The sequence below is a fragment of the Desmodus rotundus genome, chromosome 7 (genome assembly GCF_022682495.2).
Source record: "Desmodus rotundus isolate HL8 chromosome 7, HLdesRot8A.1, whole genome shotgun sequence".
Taxonomy (NCBI): domain Eukaryota; kingdom Metazoa; phylum Chordata; class Mammalia; order Chiroptera; family Phyllostomidae; genus Desmodus; species Desmodus rotundus.
Genome location: NC_071393.1, coordinates 127,733,235 through 127,757,351, shown reverse-complemented (window position 1 = coordinate 127,757,351; position 24,117 = coordinate 127,733,235). Strand labels below are relative to the sequence as shown.

Here is a 24,117-nt window from a genome sequence, read left to right as displayed (position 1 = left end):
GGAGTAACCTCCATGGGAAGAAGTGAACATGTATAACACTCGCTCACTCACTCACTCACTCACATAGTAATTATGATCATTGGCGTTTCCACACTGCTTTGTTAGAGGCAACACTTAACACATTCTAAGTAGTTTAATCACCCTCAGAACTGTGGTGGATAGTATTATCCCCACTTTACAGATAAGAAAACTGAGGCATGGAGAGGGTAAGTAACCTGTCCAAGATTATGCTGCTAGTTCGTGCACCTAGAAAGTGGTAGAATCGTGATTTGAACGCAGGCTGTCTGGCCTCCGCCTCCACATCGGTGCTCTCAACCCCTGCCTTCGAAGCACTCAGCTCTGCCACAGCGCAGGCACCGTGCTGGGCACTGGGGATGCTGCCGCCGCCAGCGAGAGGAAGACGGAGTGCCCTGTCCAAGCTGCCCATGCAGGTGAGTGGGGCTATCATGCTCTCTCCCTGTTCATCTCAGCAACGAACTGGAAAACAGGGTCCGCATCGCCCTTCACTTGAGTGGACTCTATATCTGGTTTAAAAAAGCCATTACTTGGCAGGTAAGACGTCACCTCTTTCTCACACTGCCGCACACACACTCTCGCAGAGAAACTCACTGAAGTTGAAATAGACTGGGGAGTGTGGTGACGCAGTGACTACTGAGGGGCCTGGTGTCTGGGCCATTTTCATGTCTGAGCCCAGCGATGGAGTAATGAGCATGAGCATGCCTATTAATTTTGCATTTGATGCAAGGTTGGCCCACAGGGAAAGGCGCTTCTCGTTGCATTAAGTTAGAGAAATGATGCATGAGTACCTGAAGGGCATATGGGAGGGACAGGCATAAGGTAACCAACCCAGGGGGGCCTGGTCCTCACATGCAGGTTGGAAGGGGGGGCTTTCAGCCAAAGGAGAGTGGGTGGCAGCCTGAAAGACACCCCAGATCAAAGCAAATTCAGAGGTACAATGGCTAATTCAAAATCCACTTTCCAAAACAAAAAACAACCTGAATAAAAAGTAGGCAAAGGACTCAAATGGACATTTCTCCAAAATAAAATGGCCAATAAGCCCATGAAAATACTCAACATCACTAATCACTAGGGGAATACTAATCAAAACCACCATGAGATGCCACTTCAGACCCGTTAGGATAGTGAGTATTTTAAAGAAATAGTAACGGGTTGGCGAGGATGTGGAGAAAACGGAAGTTTTCTGCTCTGCGGGTGGGACTGTGCAGCATTATGGAGAATGTTGTGGAAGCCGCTCCCCCAGAGAATTAACGACACATTGTTAGATGGCCATCAATTCCACGCCTGAGTAAATGCTCCAAAGCATTGAAAGCAGGAACTCAAACAGGTACTGTCCACATACGTCCATCGCGGTGTTATTCACAGCAGCCACACAGCGGAAGCAACCCACGTGTCCACTGAGGAATGAGGGCATGAGCAGAACGTGGCGTCTACATTCAATGGAATATTGTTCAGCCTTGAAAAGGAAGGGAATTCTGACTCATGGAGGAACCGAGAGCACGTAATGCTAAGTGAAGTAAAGCAATCACAAAAGGACAAAAGCTTACTCTTACGTGAGGTTCCCAGAGTAATCAAAATCACAGGGGCAGGAAGTGGCCAGAGGCTGGTGGAGGGAGGAGTGGCGGTTATTGATTAATGAAGACAGAGTTCCAGTTTTGTAAGATGGAAAATGTCCTGGAGGTGGGTGGTGGGGACGGCTGCACAGCAGTGTGAATGTACTTAATGCCACTGAGCTGTGCACTTAAAAATGGTACATTTTCCATATTTTACCATAGTTGTTTTTTAGTCAGCTTTCTGGCCTCTCTTTATTGACCTGTGTGGTGGTAGAGGGTTTGCATCATTCTTGGAAGGTTGAGATGGGATAGTGGGGGCCCTTTCCGCCCCGGGGTTCTGTGGCTCTGGATGGTGAAGCCATGGTTCTTCTGGAGGGGACTTCCTGACACAGGAAGCAGACTCCCACCGCACCAGCCCAATTGTGTAATCTTTCTGTCAGGTCTGGGGCCTGTGGCATTGCCTTCAGTAAATGTAGGTGCTTGACTCCCCCCAACCCCCGCCAAAAGTCAATGAAAAATCGCCCTGGCTGATGGGGCTCAGTGGGATGGGCATTGTCCTACAAACCAAAAGATCACTGGTTTGATTCCCAGTCAGAGCACATGCCTGGATTGCAGGCCAGGTTCCCAGTTGGGGGCACGCGGGAGGCAACCGATTAATGTTTCCCTTACGCATCGATGTTTCTCTCCCTCTTTTTCTCCCTCCCTTCCCCTCTCTCTAAAAATAAATAATCTTTTTTTAAAAAACATCAATGACTTAGAAACAGAAACATACATTTAAGAGGCAAGGGCAGAGGAACTGGGAAGAGAAAATGGAGGAGAAATATATTTGAAGCCAAGTTGGTTCATGAGAAGATCCTTCTTTCTCTGGGTCCAGGGCAGCTGTGACCTCAGGTGGCGGGTTTGCTGGCCCATGTCCCCGTGACCAGTACAGGTATGCGTGTGGCTGTTTGTCCCCAGTTTAAAGCCCACACAGGAATGCCCAGGCCCAGGAGGCCTGGCAGCCAGCTGGTGGAGGAGGCCGGGCGTGGGCAGCCATAACGAAGCTCCCCTCCCCAGGGGTGGCATGCAGAAGGGTTACTTATTTAGTGCTTTTCTTTATAAGATCTCAGGTTCTCCTAAATGTCATTCAGCAATTCAAAGCAGGGAGTGTCATCCTCAGACGTCACTCGGAGCGTTTCCTGTGAACCTCTGGGCGCCCAGCACCCAGCTCAGGACTCGGCATGCTGCGGACACTGCTTCCTGTTTGTGCACCGTGTGGTTGGCCCTGACGGCCCTACACATGCATCCACCTGCGTTTCTTCTCTTGTGCATTTTGGTGTTTACTCTGCCCAGTCCCACTATGTGATAAAAAGACGGTGTCGACCTACTGTGAGGGCATCTCACAGAGTGCCTACTAGTGATGCAGCCAACTGTGAGAAAACACCGGACAGCACAAAGGCAGGTGAATGGATGTCAGGTCATTCGTAGTGGTCTTCTGCATTTTAAAGTAAAGTTTACTATTTAAAAATAAAACCAAAGCATCAGAGAGCAAAGAAGAGAAAGAAGAGAATCTCCAAATCTGTCTGATAATTACTCTTGTGGGAACCCTGAGCTGAGAACAGCTGGCGGGGATCCGTGACCCAATGGGAGGTGATCAGACTCACCATCCTTTGAGCTTCCCCTCCATGGTTGGGGAGCCCCTGCTTTCTGCCAAGAGTGAGCCCAGCAAGAAAAGCACCGTCCCTGCCTCCACATGGCCCACAGAGCCTCATGGGGGATTACTTCGGAGGTGCCGAGTGCCTCAGAAGCAACAAAGATCACTACCGTGGCCAACATCCCCCCCACTGTCAGGGGTAGAGCTCCCCGTTAGCGCTTAGCCCCCATGGACAGAGGCCCTGCCCCTGGTGTCCCTTGGTACCACTGAGAGAAGCCGAGAAAAACAAAGCCGAGCCCTTCATGACATCCCAAGTGAGGACAACAGGAGGTTGAGACAGCAAAGGTGGGGCATGCAGAACAGGCCGGATCACAGCCGCAGGCTTCTGGGGCAGGGACTCAGGGCCCCACTCAGCCTCCTGGGCCAGAGAGAAGCTCTGTCCGTCTCGGGTCCCAAAGAGCTGGTCCAGCTCTCCAGCACCTTGCGGTGTCTTCCTCCCTGGCCCCTTCCTGCCTGCAGGTGGGGGGAGCCATTTCTGTCTCACAGAACTTCATGGTCCCTTGTAGTCCAACTCCCATCTGGACTTCCCTTCCAGGTCTGGGTGAGGGCAGGGAGTCCCATCTTTTTGACACCCACTGTGGCCACCAAAATGGGCCCCAGTGTCTCATTTCTTCACTTGGGCTCCCAGCCTCAAACTCAGGGATGTGGGGAAATTGGGGCCAAGGGAGCTGAGTCAGAGACAGGGACACAGGCCGGAGAGATGACCTTGGGGCGGTGACTGAGCTGTAGACCCTCTTCAGTTCACCCCTCCCCCATTTAGAGACGACCAGTGGCTTTGTGGTTCAGGAGGAACAGGTGATTTCTTCTTACAGCCCAGTGGACTGATGGGAAGGCTTGCTACCAGGTCCACTGTGCTCACCAGCCCTCTCACAGGCCCAGGGAGGGCTCTCTGCTCGTGTGCACTTCGCACCCTCAGCCCCCAGCTCTGCCGCTCAGACAGCCCTCAGGACCCCGCCCTGACCCCTGGGGTGGATGCCCCGTTGCTTGGTGGCCCACGCTGCATGAAGTGGCTGCCCTCATAGAGGCGTCACACTCGAGCAGGGGAGCAGGTCCCTGCAGCAGGGCAGCGTGACTCCTGGTGTTTTCCATTCGGCCTCCCTGTCCGGTCGCTTCCAGGACAGCTCTCCTGGAAACGACGTGCTGACTCTAGGACAGTAATCGGTTGCCAGCTGAAGCAGGAGCAAAAAATGAGCCAAACTGGGGTTTCTTGAGGTGATTTACTTCAGCTAAATATGTCAGTTGTTTGTTCTAAAAATATCGCTGGAAGGATGGGGGAGTATTCCAGATTGTTGACACTTTGACTGAAATGAGAAGCAAAATGTAACTGATACGGGATCTAACAGGAGCTCCTGCCTGTCAGAAAGAGGAGACCAGGAGGCACAGCCGAACCCTCTGGGGCCACGGGCACCGTCCTGGCCCCCGTCACTCATGAGCAGCCTCCCAACCAAGGACGAGGGGCTGCTAAGTTCTGCAGAGCCAGGTGTCTGCTCCTGGTACCTTCTTCTGCCAAGTGCATGTAGTGTTGATCTCCCCAGGAACCCGCAGATCTGAGAGCCTGGGCTGGGGTGACAGGCACAGGAACAGCAAGGCCATCGTGGAAGAAATGCTGAGCGACCTCCCCAGACTTACAGGCACATCGTGCCGTGTCTCCCTCTTGAGTAACCGTGGTCAGACTTCTAGAACTCCCTCAGTGGTTCAGAGCTCCCAGACAGAGGTTGCGGGTGCGCCACCTGGGTCAGTGACCCGGCGGGGCCTTGTCCCTGGAGAGGGCTCGGGGACCAGAAGAGCCCTGCTCATCAGGACTCAGCGTGGGCTTTGGGGGTTTGTAAAGGGAACCAGGTCCTGAGACTGATCCCTGAGAAGCCTGGAGACCAGGGATTTCCATCTGGAGGCCTGGGAGCTGAACCTGCCAGCAGAGCTCCCTTAGCTCTGCGCACACTTCAAAGACGCTTGGACCTGATTACTTTTGGCAGTGTGCTGGCACAATGCCAAAGGCTCCCAGTCCCGGGGAGCACCCACTGTGGAAGTGACTGCTCAGTGTTCTGCAGACTCCAGAGGTGCCCTCTTTGTGGGTGACAGTGTCAGTGGTGCCTCTCCCTGGAGACACTCGGGGAAGGCCTGGACAGGTTACAGCACAGCCGTCGGAAAGCCATCCAGGGCCTCCCTCCAGAAAGAAGGAAAGTGTTCTCTTCCGGATCACGGGTGGGGTGCCCTTCATTTGTGACCTTAACATAAGTGGTTGATCAGAATTCCCACTGAATTTAAGAAAGGAATACTCCCAAAATTCTTATGGGAGAGAAATAAATACATGTAGAATTTCCTAAGTGTAGGGGCTCTGGGAATTCTTTCTTGGAGGTCTTTAAAAAAAAAAAAATCACACCACTGAAGGTTAGGATGGAGAGTTAGGAACTGGTTAGGAACTGGTTAGGAACCAGCGCGGTGCTTCTTGAACTGCATTTCACACACCGATTGCCAGGAACCTCGTCCAGGGAAGACTCTGGCCCCTGCATTTAGAGCGGGTGGGATTCTGCATTGCTCACCAGTTCCCGGGGCTGCTGAGGCCGCCCGCCCCGCACTGCGCCCTGAGCAGCAAACCATTACAGGCCCTCTCAAGGCCTTTTCCAGCTTTTGACGGATTGGAAAAGTTCATGTGTTTTTAAATAAGCCAGTGAAGAGCCTGTCCATACAGCAATGAGGGAAACCAGACCATCAACGAAATTGTGTTTTCTGTGTAACAGATGAGCAGGCAGATTGTTCATCTGGGTGACATTTATTGAACGTTCACCTTTAGTGAGACCTGAAGAGTCGCATGAGCTGGCTCCACACCCCTCATTCCTTCCAGTGGTTGTCAGAGGGTCCTCAGGGTGGTCTGGGCTCTCGGCTCTGGGGCCTGCACAGCTGTAAACCCAGCGTCCTCGGCTCACCTGCTGCTGACGGGACCCCGTTCCTCTGCGTCAGGCCAGGCAGCTCACAGACCAGTGAAGGCACTGATTTTCACTGACAGTGATTCAGCCTGGGGTCTGAGGCCGCTCTTTGCGGAGAACAACATCTTCTGCAGTCTGGCTGCTTGGGAAACCCAGCCAGGAGAGCAGAAGCTCCAGGGCCAGCAAACAGTAGGCCATCTGAAAAGTTGGTAACAAGGAATTGAGGTGGGTTTCCTTCACGAAAGCCACACTGGCACCTGGAAGAAACCCCTCACTCCCCTCTGAAGAGTTGGTTAGGTGTACCCGGTAACGCACCCGTCCCTGCCAGGCAATGGGCCACGTCTCCCTCCTCTCAGACTTTGTTCCCAGGTGACTCGCCTGGCTTCCAGTTTCCATCCCTCTCCTCCCCGTCACCATGCGCCTCAGCACAGCCCTTTCATTTTCCTTACCACTCTGCCCTGGGGCTGCCAAACCGCCCTCTCGAGGTAGAATTTTATTTCAACATGCTTGCCCCGCCCCATCTATTATTCCATTTACCTGGTGAAAGGTGCTCACCGCCCTTTGGGTGTTTGGCAGCCACCTCCCCGCAGCTCTCAGGTCAGGCTCCCCGGAACTGAGAGTCAGCGATGGTAGTCCAGGCCCCCGTGGAAGACGCCACGCGCTCTGCTGCGCAGCTGTTTTGCACGCCTGCCTAAATTCATCAGACAAAGAGCAGGTTCCTGGCGTGCTAAACCCAAAGGTGACTGCGCACACGCGTACACACAGATCGGCACAGAATGCCAACTGTTCAAGGCTCCTGCGATTTCACTTCTGAGTCAGCTGCCTTGAGGACAGCATTTACAGCTCTGCTAATTAGTGAGGGTTTTGTGGTTTAATACGCTTGTTTCTTCCTACTTGCACTTAATGAGTGTGTTTTTATACTGCCAAATCAGATTGGAGGGAATTATTGCTTTAGTGTTTCTCTAAACTTTTCTAACTATTTTTTCCTTGAGAGGTCTTCATCAGAAAGCTTCGTGAGACGTATCAGAGTTCAGAATTGGGAGGTATCTACCCTGTTAGCTCCGTCTCGGGCCCCAGTCTTAAATCCGAGAGCCCGGACACCATGGCTGAGCTCCCTGTGGACGCCACACCTCCCTGTCTGGGCTCTGGCATTCCACCTGCCAGCCTGGATGCCCCCTGCCCCCAGCCTCTCCCACATCAACTGTGAAAGTCCCACTTCTTCTCCAGCGGCTTCATGACCCCCAGGCAGAATCTGTCTCCTTCCTCATGTGCTGCCCAGGAACTTTATTCAGACGTGTTTGTGTTCATCCCGTAGCTTGTGAATGTAACACTAGGTGGTGAGCTTTGGGGAGGAAGATACCATGTCTTATTTCCCTTTGGAGCTTCGGTGGCTTACTAGGTACTTTAAAAGTGGTTGACAAAAGGGTGAACAAACTCGTGGTCAGGCCCTGACATATAGGTAGTCGCCTGTACAAATGTAGGATGAGGAAACAGATTACAGAAGTAGTTTACACAGATGAGATGAGGAAGGAGGTAGATGCTGCCTGAGGATGGGGATCATGGAAGGTGCCAGACAATGAAACGCTCACAGTCGCAGTGGGGGGTACTGGCGAGGGGCCTTCCAGGCAGGCGGGTGGAGCACCATGCACACGGGCAGGGAGAGGCGAGGGTCGAAAGTGAGCTCAGGAGCAGCGTCTGGAGTCGGGATGCGAGGTGGGGCCCAGAATAGAGCTAAACTAGAGTGATGGACTAGAGGTGAGTGCTGGTGGTCGGGACAGTTTCCAGGGCATCAGGAAGGTCTTCCTGGGGCTGATCATTAGACATTAAACCTGGCTCTGAAGAGGACACTTGGATACATTCCCTAAGGTGCCCAGTGATGTCACAATGCCACATGGCCCAGAGCTGCACTGGGACCATGAGAGCTTCTTCCTAATCTCCATCCTAAGCCAAACATGGCTATTATTTCAAGAATCATCTCACCCTGGCTGGTGTGGCTCAGTGGGTCAAACGCTGGCCTGCAGGCCAAAAGGTTGCTGGCTTTACTAACAAGGAGCTGTATTTTATACCACGTTTTACTCCACACAGTAGCCAACACAGCTCTTTGCGTATTTCAGGGCGTTAAGTATTTGGCGGTGGGTTAGAAAGTGCTGCGAGCCTTCAAGAGTGTCGGCAGTGTGCTGAGACTATTTTAAGTCGTTCTCCTCGGTTTCTTGCTCAGTGCCTCGGAGTCTCGTGGGTCTGGGTGTGCGTTTCTGTCCCACCAGTGACCCGCAGTGTGAACCTGGGCAAGGGCTGCACTCTCCACCTGACCTGGGTTGGTGTAAGGATCAGTGGTTAAATATTTAAAGTGCCCGACAGCTGCTGCTCTTATTATGTCACTTGTCCTGAAAGCAGAAGTTTCCCGGCTATAGCTTGTTATTCCACATTAGTGAGCTCTCGTCCTCTCTGGAATTGTATTTCCATTAGGAAACAGATAACTCCTATTTCTTAAGACTGGCTTCAGGAAAGCGGTGCTATTCAACCCGCATCTTGAAAGATGAGTAGATGCTTAAAAAGAAGAAGTGGGTGGAAAAGGCGTTCTAGATGGAAGAAAGGGCATGTGCAAAGACCCAGGGACATGAAGAAGGGTGGCACATGGAAGAAGGTGACCGTGCTAGAATGGGGGATGTGCAAGACAGGCAGTGGGCAGACCAAGGATAAGCACATGGGCAGGAGCCAGGAAACGGAAAGCATCACGTGAGACGCAAGGTGGGGGCTGTCAGTGACAGAGTCCCATTGATACTTCTGCAAGCTTCTCCTGTTCTTTATTAATTTCCTGTAAGTTTTCAATGAGTCTCTGAACAAAACAATTTTTAATGAGGTTAGTGAACTTTGAGCCAGGGACAGGGTACAGGAGTAGACCATTTTCCTAGCAAGTGACTTCTTAACTCAGAGAAACATCTGAATTCATGGTTGGACTCGGGGGGTGTGGCCACCAACCGGTCTCGCCTGGCATGGGCTGCTGTCCTCTCTGAGCCATCAACAGCTCCACATGCAGAAATGCTGTCAATGCTGGTTTGTCCCAAGTGTTTCCATAACTTTCTCTTGTTTTTGCCTCGGGGTTTTCCCAGTGGATGGAGTCTCTAACACCTTTGGACATCTGCTGCAGCAAATTAACCCTAAGCATCATTTGTGTCCTTTCCATTTCTGTGCTAAGGTAACGCACACCCAGCCGGAGGCTTTCCAACAGTCTTCAAATGAGCGAGCAGCATTTGGCAAATAGGATGACAAGTGTCCCTCGTTCTGTTGTCGGTATTGTCTCGGCCTCGTGCACAAGCTGAGGGTTGGGGGAAGGTGACAAGGTGACAAGGAGCAGTCTCTCTGAGGTGGTGTCCTCGTCGCCTGCCTTCACCCCTTGGCTTTGCCTCCCCAGCCTGTGCCTTCCGGCTTCTTTTCCCCGCCGCTCCCTTTCTTGCTGTTCCTCTGCTTCACTTTCCATCATTTGTGCTCAGAGTCCGCTATTGTTCTTCCTGTCTGGTTCCCTTAAATCCAGCCCACACCTTTTCAGTTCCACATCCTCAGTCAAGTGTTCGAAAGCTGTTATTTCATGTTAATTAGAAGTTCTTTTTCCAGCCAAGAAGGCTGGCACAGAACTGTTCCCCCAGGCTGAGACTTAGGATGGGCACTGGCAGTCGGGTGCAGTGAAGAACTCGCGGGTAATGGCGCTGAGAGCCTCAGTCAGGCCTGTGCAGGGCGACCCTCCCCACCTGCTCCAAGCCCTCCCCAGGGCAGGCACCCTCCCAGCTGGGCTGAGCCAGAGGGGCTGGGGCTGCCTCCCACAGAACATCACCACAGTCCTGGGTGGGGTGCCTGAGCCAGACCCACTCAGCAACCAGCCCTCATTCAGGGGCGTCTCTGGCCTCCGGTAGGTCCCCACCGGAAGTGGCCAGGTGACCCTTTGGCAGCTTCCCCTCCCATGGCAGCACATTGACCCCAGTGTGGTGGGAGACTCCAGTGGGAAAGGTCTCCCCCTGTGGGCTCCTGAAGACATCAGTAGGTGACAGCTTCTGGCTCCTTAAAACGCCCTCCAGACACCCTGAGTGGCCCTCAGGCCTTGTAAGGTGGTCCTGGAAAGGCCTCGGGGAACTACCATGTCTCGAGAAGCTTCTGAGCAGAAGCCGAGTCCTGTTCTCACGTCTGGGCTCACTCTTCATGCCCAGCCGCTCAGAGGGCAGAGACTGCACCCCTCTCCTCACCTGGCTCGTCATTGCATCGGCAGGCTTCTGCAAACCCAGGCTTGAGGACACTGCCACCCCGACCCCCTGGGAGCCTTGGGTTTCCTGGGCTCCATTCGGAGGGTGCAGTTGGGGCTGACTCGTCCCTGAGCTTGGGCAGCGGCTGGTTAGCACCAGCCTCATTCCATCTAGAGACCACGGAGGAAAAAGAGGCTTTTCTCCTCCCAAGTGCCTTCCAATGAGGTCGTTACATGGTGCATGGTGGAGGAATTCTCCTTTCTGTCTAACTTAAGTCACTAGAAACGCATTTCTTTATCTTCTGTGACTTACAGAGAAAGTAGTTGGTGAGCAAATGCTGACGTAAGGCCCGTAGACTGACAAGCACAGCCCTGGGTGCTGTGGAAGTGAGGCCCAAGAGAGGGGCTGGGGCTCTTTGATTGAAAGGGAGGTAAACACCCCCCCCTGAGCAGGGGTGTCACAAAATGGACTTCAACCTTGTTTGCAAAGTGCCAAACCCAGGGCCAGGCACGTGGGAGGCCTTTGGGAGCCAGGAACTCCTCCGTCTTTTTCTCTTTGTGAACAGCACACACCAGCTGGTCTGATACATGCTGAGCAGAGACTGTCAAGGTATGAAGGTGGCGTCGATGGAGGACGACTAATTTGAGGGGGTGGGGCTCTAGGTGAATGTAGGGAGAGTTAAGGAGAGACATGGATCAGGAGAGATCAAGGCTGAGGCCCGGGCCCGTATGTTTGTAGCGCTAGGAGGGGAGCAGGGCCGCTGGCCTGGGAATCGTGTCGGCAGGAGTGAAGGCCCCTTCCAGCGAGTTGTGTGGAACGGGAGGGCGAAGGAGGAGTGGCCGGTGGGCGGAGTGCCGTAAAGGACTCCATGTGGGATGCTGACTTATTATTACAGACAGTAAGGACTCCCTGTAGTTTCTTGAGCCAGGAAGGAAAGGCATCTTTGGAGGCCTTTATGAGACAGGTTCGTGGAGCCAAGCAAGTCAAGGCAAGGGACAGGAAGACCACGAGGAAGGTATGTGGGCTCAAGCTGGGGCTTTCACGGGAGAGTGGTAGAGAGCCCAGGACCAAGGGAGCTGATGTCTGCAGAGGGACATAGGCAGATTTCGGGTTGGGGTAATGCGGGGGGCGGGGGCCAGGAAAGAGAAGGGGCTGAGGTTAGCACTCAGAAGGTCTGGGTGGAGGGGGAAGCCATCGGTGGCAGCAAACACAGGGACAAGGTGTTGGTTACGGAGCAAGCTGGTGAAGTCCTGGCCCCTAAGTAACAGGGCCAGGGAAGACTTGAGAAGGGAGGGTGTTGGCCAGGTGCCCCTTCCTCCCGTGCCCTCAGTTCTGGCTTTTCAAAGCTTGTGAGACCTGTTCACCCACATGTGATAAGGATCATCGTGGGAGGTTACTTGTAGATATTTATGGCAATTAAGTCCATCTCCTGTGTAATTTTGTAAGTAAATCAAGGTTAGCTTTTAATGAATTTTTGAAGTCTCACAGATAAATTGGTGTTGTCCTTTAAAAGCGTGCTCTTAACGGAATCCCTGTGTTCTGAATAGAGTGAGCCACTCTGAAGCATTTTGCCCAACCACCACTGGTCAGGTGCCTGCGTCTGCCTTCATGGTGAGACTTGGGCAAAGCCCCAGGTTGATCTGGGAGTTCTGGAGCCCTTGCTCCTGCTTCCACAGCTTCCCTTGGTCAGGGGGAGCCTTTGGACGCCCGACTCCAGAGTGAGTGCAGTAGCTTCCGCCTCTCGGCCAGGCCACTCTGCTGTGTTTGGGTGGAGGCCGTCTGGTGTGAGTGTGCTGTCTTCTCCTTTGTGTCCCCACTGTAGACTGCTGTTTTCCAAAGTGAAGCTGGAGTCGCTCTGCCGGGGCCCAGATGAGGCGCTCCTCACCTGCAAGCACATGTTACAGATATGGAAGTCCTGCTACAACCTGACCAATCCCAGGTAAGAGGCCTGCAGGGCCTGGCACGTGTGGTGTCTGCACGGGTCCCTGCCCATCTGTGCTGTCCCGGACTGGCATTTAGCAGGCACTTACTCTGTCACCCTCGTGCCCTTCCAGGTCCCCAGATACAGCAGAGGATAGTGGGGGAGCCTCCTGTGCTCCAGGTTTAAAGGGGTTGTTCTCCCAGTTGCTGATGAAGCCACCGAACCATGGGTTTCTTTCGCTCTTGTTGCCACAGCGACCCACTGGGTTCAGTTCAGTTGACGCCTATCTGACGATATACGAATAGACTGGTCAGTGGCTCGGGGTCCGGCACAAATAACACCCCTTGTTTTATTACAGAGTCTTTTATTCCAAAATCATGAGCATGTAATTCTGTAACATAACAATGTCACTCTCAAGTACACCGCGTGACATTCTAGGTGAAACGTTCAAACTAAAACCATAATGTGTTACACCTGTGTTATCACCCGGCCGGCCACACTCCAGCAGGCCTGGCTTCTGCCGCACCCGGTGTGGTCCTGATCGGGCTCTTACAGGAATATTTAAAAGACCAGCGTGGACAGCGGGGCCTCTGCTTGCTAAGGAGAGCAGAGGTTGCTGTTGGTGTGAAGGTTCTATTTTCAAAAAATTGAAGTCATAACTCAAACAGAAATTGAGCCTGTATCAAAGATTTTATTTATTTTGTCAACCAAAGAGGGAATCGGTCAAACGTTAAGGCCAGTTCAAAGAAGAATTTGAAAAACAGATATGCTGAAATGAACTTGCAGAAAAATGCCAAAGCAATGCCCTACAGGACAATAAAATATATTTGGGGTTTTACTTTCTACAAGGCGGGAAGTGCGTCTTGACCGGATGAAATTTGTTCGCCTTGCTGTCCGTTTCCTGCAGGCTCCCTCCGCCCGGCACAGCCGTGGCAAGGCCTGGGCAGGCCGAGTCAGTGCAAGGGGCCCACCCTACAGAGGCAGACACTCTGGGGACGGTGGACTGCCGACCCCCAGCAGGCCACTGAAAGACACCTGGTGGCCTGTTGTGCCATTTTCAAGTCTTGGGCATCCCCCCTGCCATGTGCCTGGAGTGTGAGCGTGCCCTGCCCTGCAGAGGAAGCACGGTGATGGAACGGGCTGTGACGAGTCCCGGGATTCCAGCGGCTGCTCCTTCGTTCAGGCAGCCCCCATTATGCTCTTAAAAGTCAGGAGCCTAAAAGTGTGTAAAACCCAAATCCTTAATGTGTAATAAGTATGTGGTTTGCCCAGTGTAGCCCACCAGGAGGCAGGCCCGTGGTCTGGTGACCGTGGTCTGCCGCTGCTGGCCTGGGGAGAGAAGAGGCAGGATGGGCCGTGGGGAAGGAGCAGAGGGCAGGTGGGGTTCCATGTGAATTGTATTTTACAAGTTTCTGCAGTTAAAAAAAAAAAAGGTCAAGATCAGGGCCCTGCGAAGGGGACGGGTCCTTGCGAACTGACATTAACAGAGGTGGCCACAGGCCCCGTGGGCAGTGCAGCTAGCAGGGAGGGAGTGCGTTCCGGAAAGCCACACGACCCCTCGCAGAGCTGGGGCGCGAGAATTAGACGAGAATTCCCTTCCTAACCATAGCCCATGGCGCAGTGCCGTCTTCCTCGTGATGAAAAGATAATCTTCCCTTTTGTGGGTATGTTCTGAAAATAAAGATCATTTTACTTTTAAAAAGACTCTACTTTTCTGAGTCTTAAGCAGAAATAGAAAATGCTCGTATTTATGTTCCCTAAAGCCCCTCACTCCTGGCCTGTCAGAAGCAGCGGGCTTGGGGGGCGTCTGCCGCCAGCCCAGCCAACAGGCGATGCGCCCCAGCCGGTGGCTGCCTTCCGGGCTGGAGCGCGTTCCTTTGCCTGGGCCCCCTTTAGAAACGAGAACATAAACCCATCAGCTTTCACGTTGCCAGCTTTCCCTCAGTTCTCCACACCTCACCCACCTCCCCACATTTCCTCCCACTTAGCAACCAAGAATATTGAATGTGAGGAGAAAAAAATAGCAGAATTGGAAAGCTTTTTAAAAATACTTAACCAAATGCCTGGGCTGTGTCCCTGCTTCCTCCGTTTCCTGAAGGATCTCTCAGGGCCAGAGTAGGGAGGCACCTTGGCTCCAGGCACAGTGCGGGTAGGGGGTGGGTAGAGGGGGACCCATCACAGAACTGCTCCTTCCAGCTACTCCTCCCTCCAGCTACTCTGGAAGCCTTGAGGGGAGGGGTGGTGATCCAGCAGCCCCTTATTAAGGAGCTTCCTATTTGTTTTTTTAACTTCATTTTCTCTGGGGTATAAATACATGTTTCTCCTGTTGCCCATGCCATTGTGCAAATTTAGACATCTTCCCAGAATGGTCCAGGAAGACGTAACGCTGGCGACAGAATAAAGCATCGGGGGTGGGGGCTGTGTCGTGACCAGGGACGGCACACGTTGCGGTCCTCTAGACAGGGGCGGCTCTGGGCTCAGCATCAGGTCACATGGGGTTTTAGAAAAGGGTAGAATTGCATGAACGAGTTCATGGGAAGTATCCCTGCTGAAAAAAGAAAAAAGAAAAAAAAAAACTGAGCAGCACGTGTCTGGGCAGGAGGCGGTTGGTGTCCACTGGAGAAGGTCCACACCGACTTCCCAGCTCAGGGTGCCCTTGCTTTGGAGGCTGATCAGTTGAGAGGGGAGGGGGGCCCTCTGCTCAGCCTGCCAGCTCCCCATGGCTCCCCTCCCCCACCGCAGCTCCACGCTGTGGCTCCACCAGCCTCCAAGAGCACAGAGGAAGGCCCAGGCAGGAACGGGGCCAGACTGAGGACAGACCCAGCTTCATGTTCTCTGCAGCTCGGCCCTCCTCTTCGTTGTGCTTGAAGGAAGATGTCTAGGAGAGGGTCACTGTGCCGAGCCTTAGGCAGCTTGCAAAGAGCATTCCACCTGCAGTCGGAGAGCAAAATGGTGGGTGGTGTTCTCTCGAGTGTGCATTTGGCAAGGTGTCTCATTTCAGAAGCTTGGATTTATTTCCCTAGGTCTGCAGTTTCGCTTACATTTAGGATAGAAATCTGTCTCGTGCTTTGTCTTACTGGTCTTAGTAGTCTCCCAGACCCCCTCTGCTTGTGCATTTTCACTTGGCCACTCAACACAGTGTGGCTCCTGAGCAGAGGCCCCCGAGGCCTCCCGGGCTGAGCCTCGCAGCATTTCAGCCAGGCGTGGCCAGGCGTGGCGGCGGCCCTCCCTGAGCCAGCTGTGCGGGGCCATCTGTGCAATCTTCAGCCCTGGGCTGTTAGCCTTGCTGGGTAACTACTGTCCTTCCCATTTCGTAGACAATCAAAGGGAAGTTAGACAAGACTAAGTAACTTGCCCAAGTTTTCCCAGTTAAGTAAGTAGCAGAGCTGAGTCAAACCCAGGTCTGTCTAAGATGAAAGGTCCCTCCACCATGCACGCTGCCTCTCCGAGTTGACAGCCAGCTCCTTTTGTTTTTATTTTTTCTTGCTAACCACTTTTTTTCCCCCTCTTGTTGCTGTCACTTGGACCATCTCCATCATGCAGCCATGTGATTGGAAGAAAATTTTTTCTTCCTGATTCTCATTTCAATCACTTACTAGGGAGTAGCATTTAAAGTTGCAATATTCAGATTATTTTGTAATGTTTACATTAAAAACACACACACAAATAGACCAATGCTAGAAATATTTAGTCAGTAATGTGATTAATGAAAATTTGTGTGTACTTTTATATTATCTTCTGCTCAAAGACCTTTATTGTTTCTTAGTTGTGCAAGTATTTATTAGAACAGTTTCCAAAAAACACGTACCCAGAGATGCAGTTAAGTACAGGCGGACGAGCCTTCTCTACTGAAGCAGGTTCCCTTCTGTTTCCTGTGCATTCCTCTGACTCCATCGCCGAACGTGGAAACTGCAGCCTGCAAACCATATCACATTTCCTACCAAATCTTGTTTGTACCACTTCTAGCAACAGCTGCTGCCATGAGGAAGGAGACTGTGTCCTTTTCTTGTAGAATTCGAACTTCTTAACAAAAAAAACTATCATTCTTAGAGCTCCCAGACTGATAAAAAATGGATTCAAAGAAAAGCATTAAGGATTCAAACTTCAAAAGACAGATAAGCTGCTTTGGGGAGCTTCTTTGGTGGAATATCATGATAGAGGAGAAAAGAATTGTTTTTGCTTCCAAGCTTCTTTGAATTTAAGAAAGCAAAAACAAGAGTCTGTACGGGCCAAGGTCCCTTAGCTGAGTTTCATTCCTGTTGGTACCTGATGCTCCCTCCCCCCAACCCCCAGTTGAGGAGCAGGCTGGAGGCGGGGATTTGGTGCAGGAAGTAGGCAGGGGTGTGGCCTGGGTGCTGGCCCCAACTCCTGCTGGGTCCCCTCCAAGGCTCCCCTTCTCCCGCTCAGGATCACTGATGGCGCTGCAGCTCCAGCTCTACCCGCGACCAACCAGAGCACTGTGCGACCCCCCACCTCCTGCCCTCACCTGTTAAACGGGCATGGAGCACGCAATCCATCTTATAGGCCTGATCTGGGACGTGAACGAGGCCATATCTCTGATCTTCCCTTGAAGAATAGGGGCCAAGTGTTCTCAGGGACATTCACATCCAGCTGTGCATCAGAACCTTCTAAGGCGCTTTGAGACATGTCGACTGCCCCAGAAACTCTGGTGTCTTTTTGTGCTGGGGTAGGGCCCGGGCATCGGAGTTTTCCAGACGTGCCCCTGGTGGTGCCCCTGACAGCCAGGGCCGCGAGGCACTGGTGTTGAGTGTCCTCAGTTCGCAGGCACTTCGAGGAGGGGGGCGGGGGGCTGGATGCCAGTCAGTTCCCCCATAAGGTGGACGGAGAGCTGGGCTTGTCGTTTTTATCTTTATATTTTATAATGGTAAAAAGAGGCTAAAATCAGCAAGGATCTGTGGGTGTGGTTTAAGCTGTGTTCATGACATTGAATGCTGAAAGCAATCCCAGCCAAAGCCCAGCCAGGAAGCAGGATGCTTTGTGATGGATGAAAAGGCGCTGAAGAACGTTGAAAAACCACACCCAGAGGTGTTCCTGCATTTCAGGAGTCGGTATTGGTTGATTCTGCTTCCTCCCTCCCACCCTGCAAATGACTGACATTTGGAGCTGTTGTTTTGCAGTGATTCTGGACGTGGGAGCAGCCTCTTAGATAGAACCATTGCGGACAGACGACAGCTTAATACAATCACTTTGCCAGACTTCAGTGACCCGGAGACAGGTGAGAATAAAGAGCCAGAGGGGATGGAATGGTGCCACGGCCAGTGTGAGGCCTGTCCCCCGAGGGGCAGGGGGATGAAGACCACCAGGGACGGGGGCTAGGAAAGAGCTCCCGCAAATCGGCTCAGCTCTCCAGTGAGGTGCATTTTCTCCGGTGTCTTTTTCAAGTGTGTTCCTAGTAAGGGAAGGAATATTACATGCCCAACACAGCTCTTTGAAATCTTTCTATTTTTTCCCCTCGCTCTTAGAGCCTAAAACTTGAAACTAAATTTAGATCGTTCCCGTTTCTGTCAAGCTCCCCTCTGCTTTCCTGTTTCTCCCTCTTGCTTAGATTTCAGACCTAAGCTGAAGTCCAGGTTCTGATTTCTAATCCGTTGCACCTATGGACACATACATACAGCAAAAGACCCTGTGGGGAGGCAGGTGGACTCTGAGTTTCGAGGGTACTGTCTGCTCAGAGACATCTGCTCAGAGACAGAAAGCACAGGGAGGCCTGTAGTGCTTTCTGCCTCTGAGCAGATGTCTACACGCCTTAGTCGTTTGCTTTCCCACATTTGCCTGAGCACAGAGGAGTAAATACACCTCTCTAATGTCCAATACTCCAAACAAGCAATTCTAGTAGTGATACCAACTATTCAGTGACAATTTGGAGGACTCGACAGAACCACCAAACATACAGAAACTTGCTTCACGTTGAGCTTCAAAGGTAGTTCTAGTGCATCACTTGGAACCTGGTTCTGCTGCTCCTCCCACTACCCCGCAGGGGCCTGTGTGAGGCTTAGTCCCTGGCTGGGTTGCCTGGTCTTTTACGGGCTGGCTTTTTGAGAGGAGCCTCCAGGTTCTGCTGCCCTTGTGCCAGGTCCCAACTCCTGACCAAGCCCTTGCAAAGAAAGCAAGGGAGCAGCCCTGAGGCGTGCACAGCCATCTCCTGGGAAATCTCCCCTCGGTTGGGATGGGGGCGGGGGTTGGGCCTCAGGGAGCCAGATGGGGTCCTCACCCAAGCCCGGCCTCACATCGGCCTGCAGGCTGCATCCCTGTTCTAGGCTCCCTTTTACCAAATTCAAAGTCAGCTTGTGGAGCCCCATCCCAAGACCCCGGGTCAAAAAAACAACATTGGGCCTTGGAAGCAGCACAAGTTGCCAACTATCGCAGTGTAACGTGGCTGGCGGCCACCGCTTTCAAAACACAGACTGACAAAACCACGCCAACTCTCTCCTTACGGTGACTCGACCCGGGAGCCATCAGCCATCCTGGGTGGGCTTAGAGAGCAACCCAGGCAGACTGCCTTGGAATAGCACAGCAATGATCTGCCTGCAGGTCCATCCTGCTAGAGACACTCTAACCCCCCTCCCTGCTAGAATGGGAAGGTCAGGCTGTCAGGACAAGTGACTGCAAGGTGAGGCTCGGACACAGGAGAGAAGAGACAGGCGTGGAGCTCATTATGGCACCCGCAGCAATTTGGGCTTGTTTGGCTGCCAGGGCTGCCCAGGGCAGTCTTCCTCCTCTGCCCCTTCCACAGGATCCAGTGAGGATAGTCCTGTGAAATTTGGACCCCTTTACCTCTGCCGGCTTGGACTTTAATAACCTCAAGCCTTTGATGCCACATCCCACTGACTACAGATGGCGGCAGAAATAAGTGAGGCCCTTGTTCTCCATTCTCCCCTCTGCCTGGGGGACATTTTCCCGAAGCCCGCAGGGGTCCCCTTCTTCAGGTTAAAGCTCAGGTGCCGTAGTGTCCAGGTGAGGTGTGTCTGTGGCACAGTCAGGGTCACAGCCCCCTTGTCCTTTGTGGAGGTCACGCCTCGCTCTCTCACTCACTCTGGGCGCCCAGGGGTCTGGGCTGCCGGTGCGGGCCCCCTGGAACGAGAGGAGAAAACCACAGCTTCCCAGGCACTAGCCAGTGCCCGCTGTGTTGTTGCTGCACCACCCACCACAGGGGTCCCTCCAGGCCCCCCTCCCCCAGCCCTGCCCCCAGAGCCCTGCAGAGGCAGTTTTCACACCACCAGTCACTCACCCAGGGGGTCAGGGAGTCCAAACAACAGAGGCCACCTTAGGCCTTGTCGACTGTGGACTGGCCACCAACAACAGTAAAACATGCTGAAATGATCCTTCAAGTCAGAGACTTAAAAATTAGGAAGGCCCACCTGAAAATGGGAAAGGTGCCTCCGTCTTGGTGACTAAAGCCCACTATCGTCAGTTCAGCTCAGCGGCGGCGCAGGGGGGCCCACACGCTCTTACTCGTGCGCCTGTGTGGGTGGCCTGTCTTGTGAACGACCCCCAGATCTTAGCTCGAATTCAGAAGGTCCACGGAGAAGGTTCGGTCCCATCCCTGCCCCCGCACCTTCTCTTTCCCTAAAGGTAACCGTTCCTGTTACTTTATTTGTTTGCCCTCACGGTGTTTCTTCATGCAAATAAGAGTAGATAGATATCCTTTCCCGTGTCCCTGACATTAAAAATGGCCCAGTGCGTATGCTGCACAGCCCCTGGCATTCCCTGCTTTGGGGCGCACCCTGGGGCGCACCCTGGACCGCCCCACCTCCATCCGCAGAGACGGCCCTTACTCTCCTACGACACTCAGGTTCACACTCCACACTGACCCATCCATCTGCAGGGCCTCAGCCCTCTCCTCCTCCTGTCACGGCCCCAGTCTGCGTGGCGCCGAGGAGGCTGGCTACTTTTGAATGCCCAGTGCAGGGCTGCACCCTTAGGGAAGCCACTGGGCTTCGGGGATGAGGAGAACAGGAACGCGTCAGAGGTAGACACGGTCCCGAATCCAAACAGAAGTGACTTGGAGATCACTTCAAGCTGTGGTCAGGGGAGAGCTTGTCGATAGCCTTGGTCCCTGCCACCACCAGTGCCTCGCTACTTGTCTGAATTCCCTAATTCGAGGGGCGCAGGCATCTGCCACTAACAAAGCCGGACAGTGTCGGCCTCTGGGAGGGCCAGGATCCTGCCGATTCCGAAACACCCACTGTGCACGTTGGGTCCTTTGTGAAGCCACAGGCCCTCTTAAGTCACTTATTTTTATGTTTCAGAACTAAGATTTACTTCCTATTTATTTTATTTTCTATTGTGGGAAATACTCAACTATACCAGACTACAGATGCAATATAAGGAATCCCCCTGTACCTCACCACCAGCCTTCAGCAATTAGTATTCTTTTCACAGCCGCCTCTCTTGTCCCCACTTAGTTTTTGTAGAGTATTTTAAAGCAAATTCCAGATGTCACATTTCACCTGTTCAAATTTCAGTATATATGTCATACAGACAAGAACCTTTGCAAAATATAACCACAATGCCATTATTATACCTCTGGGTCACTGTAAAGTGCAGGCTCAGTGTTCTTGACCTTGGAAGTGGTTCACTAGTTCGAGTATGGTTTCTACCTCGAAGTCGTCCACATGCAGATCTATGGAGTCAGATAAGGGGAACCCATGTCTGGGAGCACAGACAGGCCCGGCCCACTGTGGCTGATCGAGTGGACGGCGGTTTTACTGAGTGGGTGTGGCCAGCTGAAAAAGCCCCCCTCAGAGAGCACGATTTCCCTTCTAATACAACCCCGGCTCTCCTTCCCCTAAACCTGTCATTAACGGTCCCAGCCATTGAAAAAGAGGAATCAAGTGGGTGACAGCGTAACTTTGAAGCTATGAACCACTGCCTCTTCTTTGGAATAAGTTGGTAGTTCCTTAAATAGAGGATGAAAAAGGTTTCTTTTCATCCTTTGGCCTCTAAAACAGGATGCAGAGTCGGGGGATTTATCTTTAGTCATTGGTAGATGTGGCCAGACACCTACCCAAAGCAAAATAATCCTGTTAACCTGGAAGCCTGGTCCATCGCATCTAGGAAAATTCTAAGTGTCGCTGCGGTGGTCTCCCCGTCGCTGTGGCTCTCTCCAGCTGTCACAGGAAGGTGCCGCCCTAGGTCCCTTTCCAAGTGCCTGGCCAGCACCGCCAACCGTGGGCCAGCTTAGAAAGCTCAGCCCTCCGTGGCCCCATGACGCTGGGACCGCGACCTATCATTGCACACAGTGTGTCTGCATCTAGGAAAACACAAATGAACTGCGTGTAAGTGCTTCTCAGAACAAACACATCGAGGAAAAGTCGAGTTCCGACACTTCTCAGCTGAAAGGCAGGTAGTTTCCTCCAGAATGCCCTGGGCGTGGTGGGTTAAAGACGAGTTGTTCCCAGTGGGCTGTACCGCTGAGCCCGTGCCCAGGTAAAGCTGCGTGATTCCACTCCATGCTGCCATGCAGAAGGGTTGAATAACTAGTGGGGAAGCAGTGCACTTGTTTCCTTTAAGAAACACTTGTATTCTCTTGTCAAGTAGAGGAATGATTGTTATTTCATGACCTCATTTTCTTTGCAGCTTATGTGAGTATACTAAAAGCTAGCTTGTTTTTCTTTTGTGTTTCTAAAGTTTTTTTTGCTTTTATCCTTTTTTTTTCTCTTTCACTTTTTTAGTGTCAGATTCCTCCTCCTCCTCCTGTTCTCTTTCAAGAACCGAGTCTCCTCTCCACCTGTTTGTATCTTCTCATCTTCATTCTCATCCCAAACCTGATACCTTTGTGTGGCCCCCCGCCGCGCGCTCATTCAGTGACCCCGGTCCCCGCCAGGAGCCCTCTCTGTGTAAACATGGTTTATGGCTTTTCGGTTCTGTTAGATCTGCTTCGTTTGCCTGACGTTTTTATTCTCTGATAATCTTCCTAACTGATAAGCTAGCTGGATAGCAAACTCCATCAAATTTATCTGAGGGAAAAAAATCCTGCTAATTTGAAAATCCGAAAGCTGTTTGGGGCAGGAAGAGATATTGGTGCCCAAGTTCCAGCCTCCTCTTTGAAAAGTAAAGGATGCCTGTTTTAAGCAGAATATATAAAGCTTTTCTAGAATATTGTTTCTAGCTCTCAGGTACTTCTGTGCTTTCCTGGAGTTGATATAAATGCACTGAAGTTCTATTTTTTTTTTTTAAAAAAAAAGACAAATTAGCCCTGTTTGGTGTGGCTCAGTGAATTGAGTGCCAGCCTATGAACCAAAGGGCCGCTGGTTCGATTCCCAATCAGGGCACATGCCTGGTTGGGGGCTAGGTCCCCAGTAGCAGGCACACAAGAGGCAACCACACATTGATGTTTCTCTCCCTCTCCCTCTCTTTCTCCGTCCCTTCCCCTCTCTCTAAAAATAAATAAATAAAACCTTTAAAAATAAAATAAAAAATAAGCAGGCAAAATAGAACAACTGGCAAATAATTTAACCTAAATATTTCTGATTTTCAATTTAGAAACTAATTCAACAAGTGTGCAATAATCAAGCCAGTTGTCTAAAGAAAATGGTCATATATGCCCCTTAACTGTGCAGTTCTGGAACTTCACTGTGTGGTAAAATCACACTAAGAGCTTCCAGAACTGTAGGGTGGCCCCCCTGGGCCCCACCCCAGAATTTAGGGCTCTGCGGGCCTGGGCGGGGCCCAGGAGTCTGCTTACAAAATGCTCCGAGGTCCTGGCGCCAGCGGGCAATGCCCTGCATCTTGAAAACCGAGCCTACATGTTATTTTCCATGTGCAAGGAAGGAAAATGTAGGGTTTATGTCATGAAACTATGCAGAGAAATTGAACAGTATTTTAATCTAATTTTGCGTTTCAATAATGCAGAAATTTGAAAGGCTGTTTTAGGGTGTCCAGGAACCTGGCAATGAAAAAAAATGCCTTTATTAAAATGAAATACTGGTTGATAAAGTCCTTAAATGGGACCTAATATGGATCTCACCAGTAGAGTCCACCCGAGTTGTCTTTGACTCATTTATTTAATGTTCATTTTACCAGCAGTGCCAGAAAATTTAATCTCTGTATCCATGATTTATAAGGGTTTATCTTTGTTCCAAATGCTCAGTTATAGGATGAACAAAAAGCTCCAGGGGGGAACTACTGCCAGAAAGAACCCCGCCTCCCATGTGCTCATCTTTCAAAGGCTAACCTGCGTGTTACACACACACACACACACACACACACACAGTCGGGACAGGAATGAGGCTCTCACCTGAAATCAGTCCTCCAGACCAAGGCACTTTCCGACCTTGCTTGTCTGCACGCTGGCTGTTCAGAACTTGCTTTAGTGGCAGTCTCAGTTTTATGAAATGGAAGACGAAGATGATGCTTAAGGTGTCTACGTTTTTTTTTAATCCTCACCCAAGGATACGTTTATTGATTTTAGAGAAAGAGAAAAGGAGAGAGAGAGAGATCACTGTGAGGGAGAAGTATCTATCAGTTGCCTCCCATACTGGGGATCGAACCCTCAACCTAGGTATGTGCCCTGACCAGGAATCAAACCTGCGGCCTTTCGGTGCACGCAGACGACACTCAAACCAACTGAGCCACCCGGCCAGGGCTATTTATGTTGTGTTTAATCCATTTCTTAAAATAGATTTTTTTTTCCCCTTAAAACAATGCCTTGGGGCAATTGCCAACTTCAGTTTTTCCATAAAAATTGTTTTTTACATTGACTTTTGCCCAGTTTTTTTGCCATAAAATGGGATCTTACTGCTCTAGAATACAT

The 24,117-nt window shown here is 51.7% G+C and overlaps 1 protein-coding gene across 3 annotated transcripts in view; it reads left to right on the top strand.

Annotated features, from left to right (window-relative positions):
• TTC7B (tetratricopeptide repeat domain 7B) overlaps positions 1 to 24,117 on the top strand; it is a 215,390-nt gene that overhangs the window by 138,486 nt on the left and 52,787 nt on the right. For 2 of the 3 annotated variants that reach the window (XM_053928134.2, XM_053928135.2), the window contains exons 16-17: positions 12,243 to 12,359; positions 17,480 to 17,577. In XM_053928134.2, the coding sequence (XP_053784109.1) occupies positions 12,243 to 12,359; positions 17,480 to 17,577 (215 nt within the window). Of the gene's footprint in view, positions 1 to 12,242; positions 12,360 to 17,479; positions 17,578 to 22,036; positions 22,202 to 24,117 lie in introns of all 3 variants that reach the window. The other variant, XM_053928133.2, reaches the window with a different exon arrangement.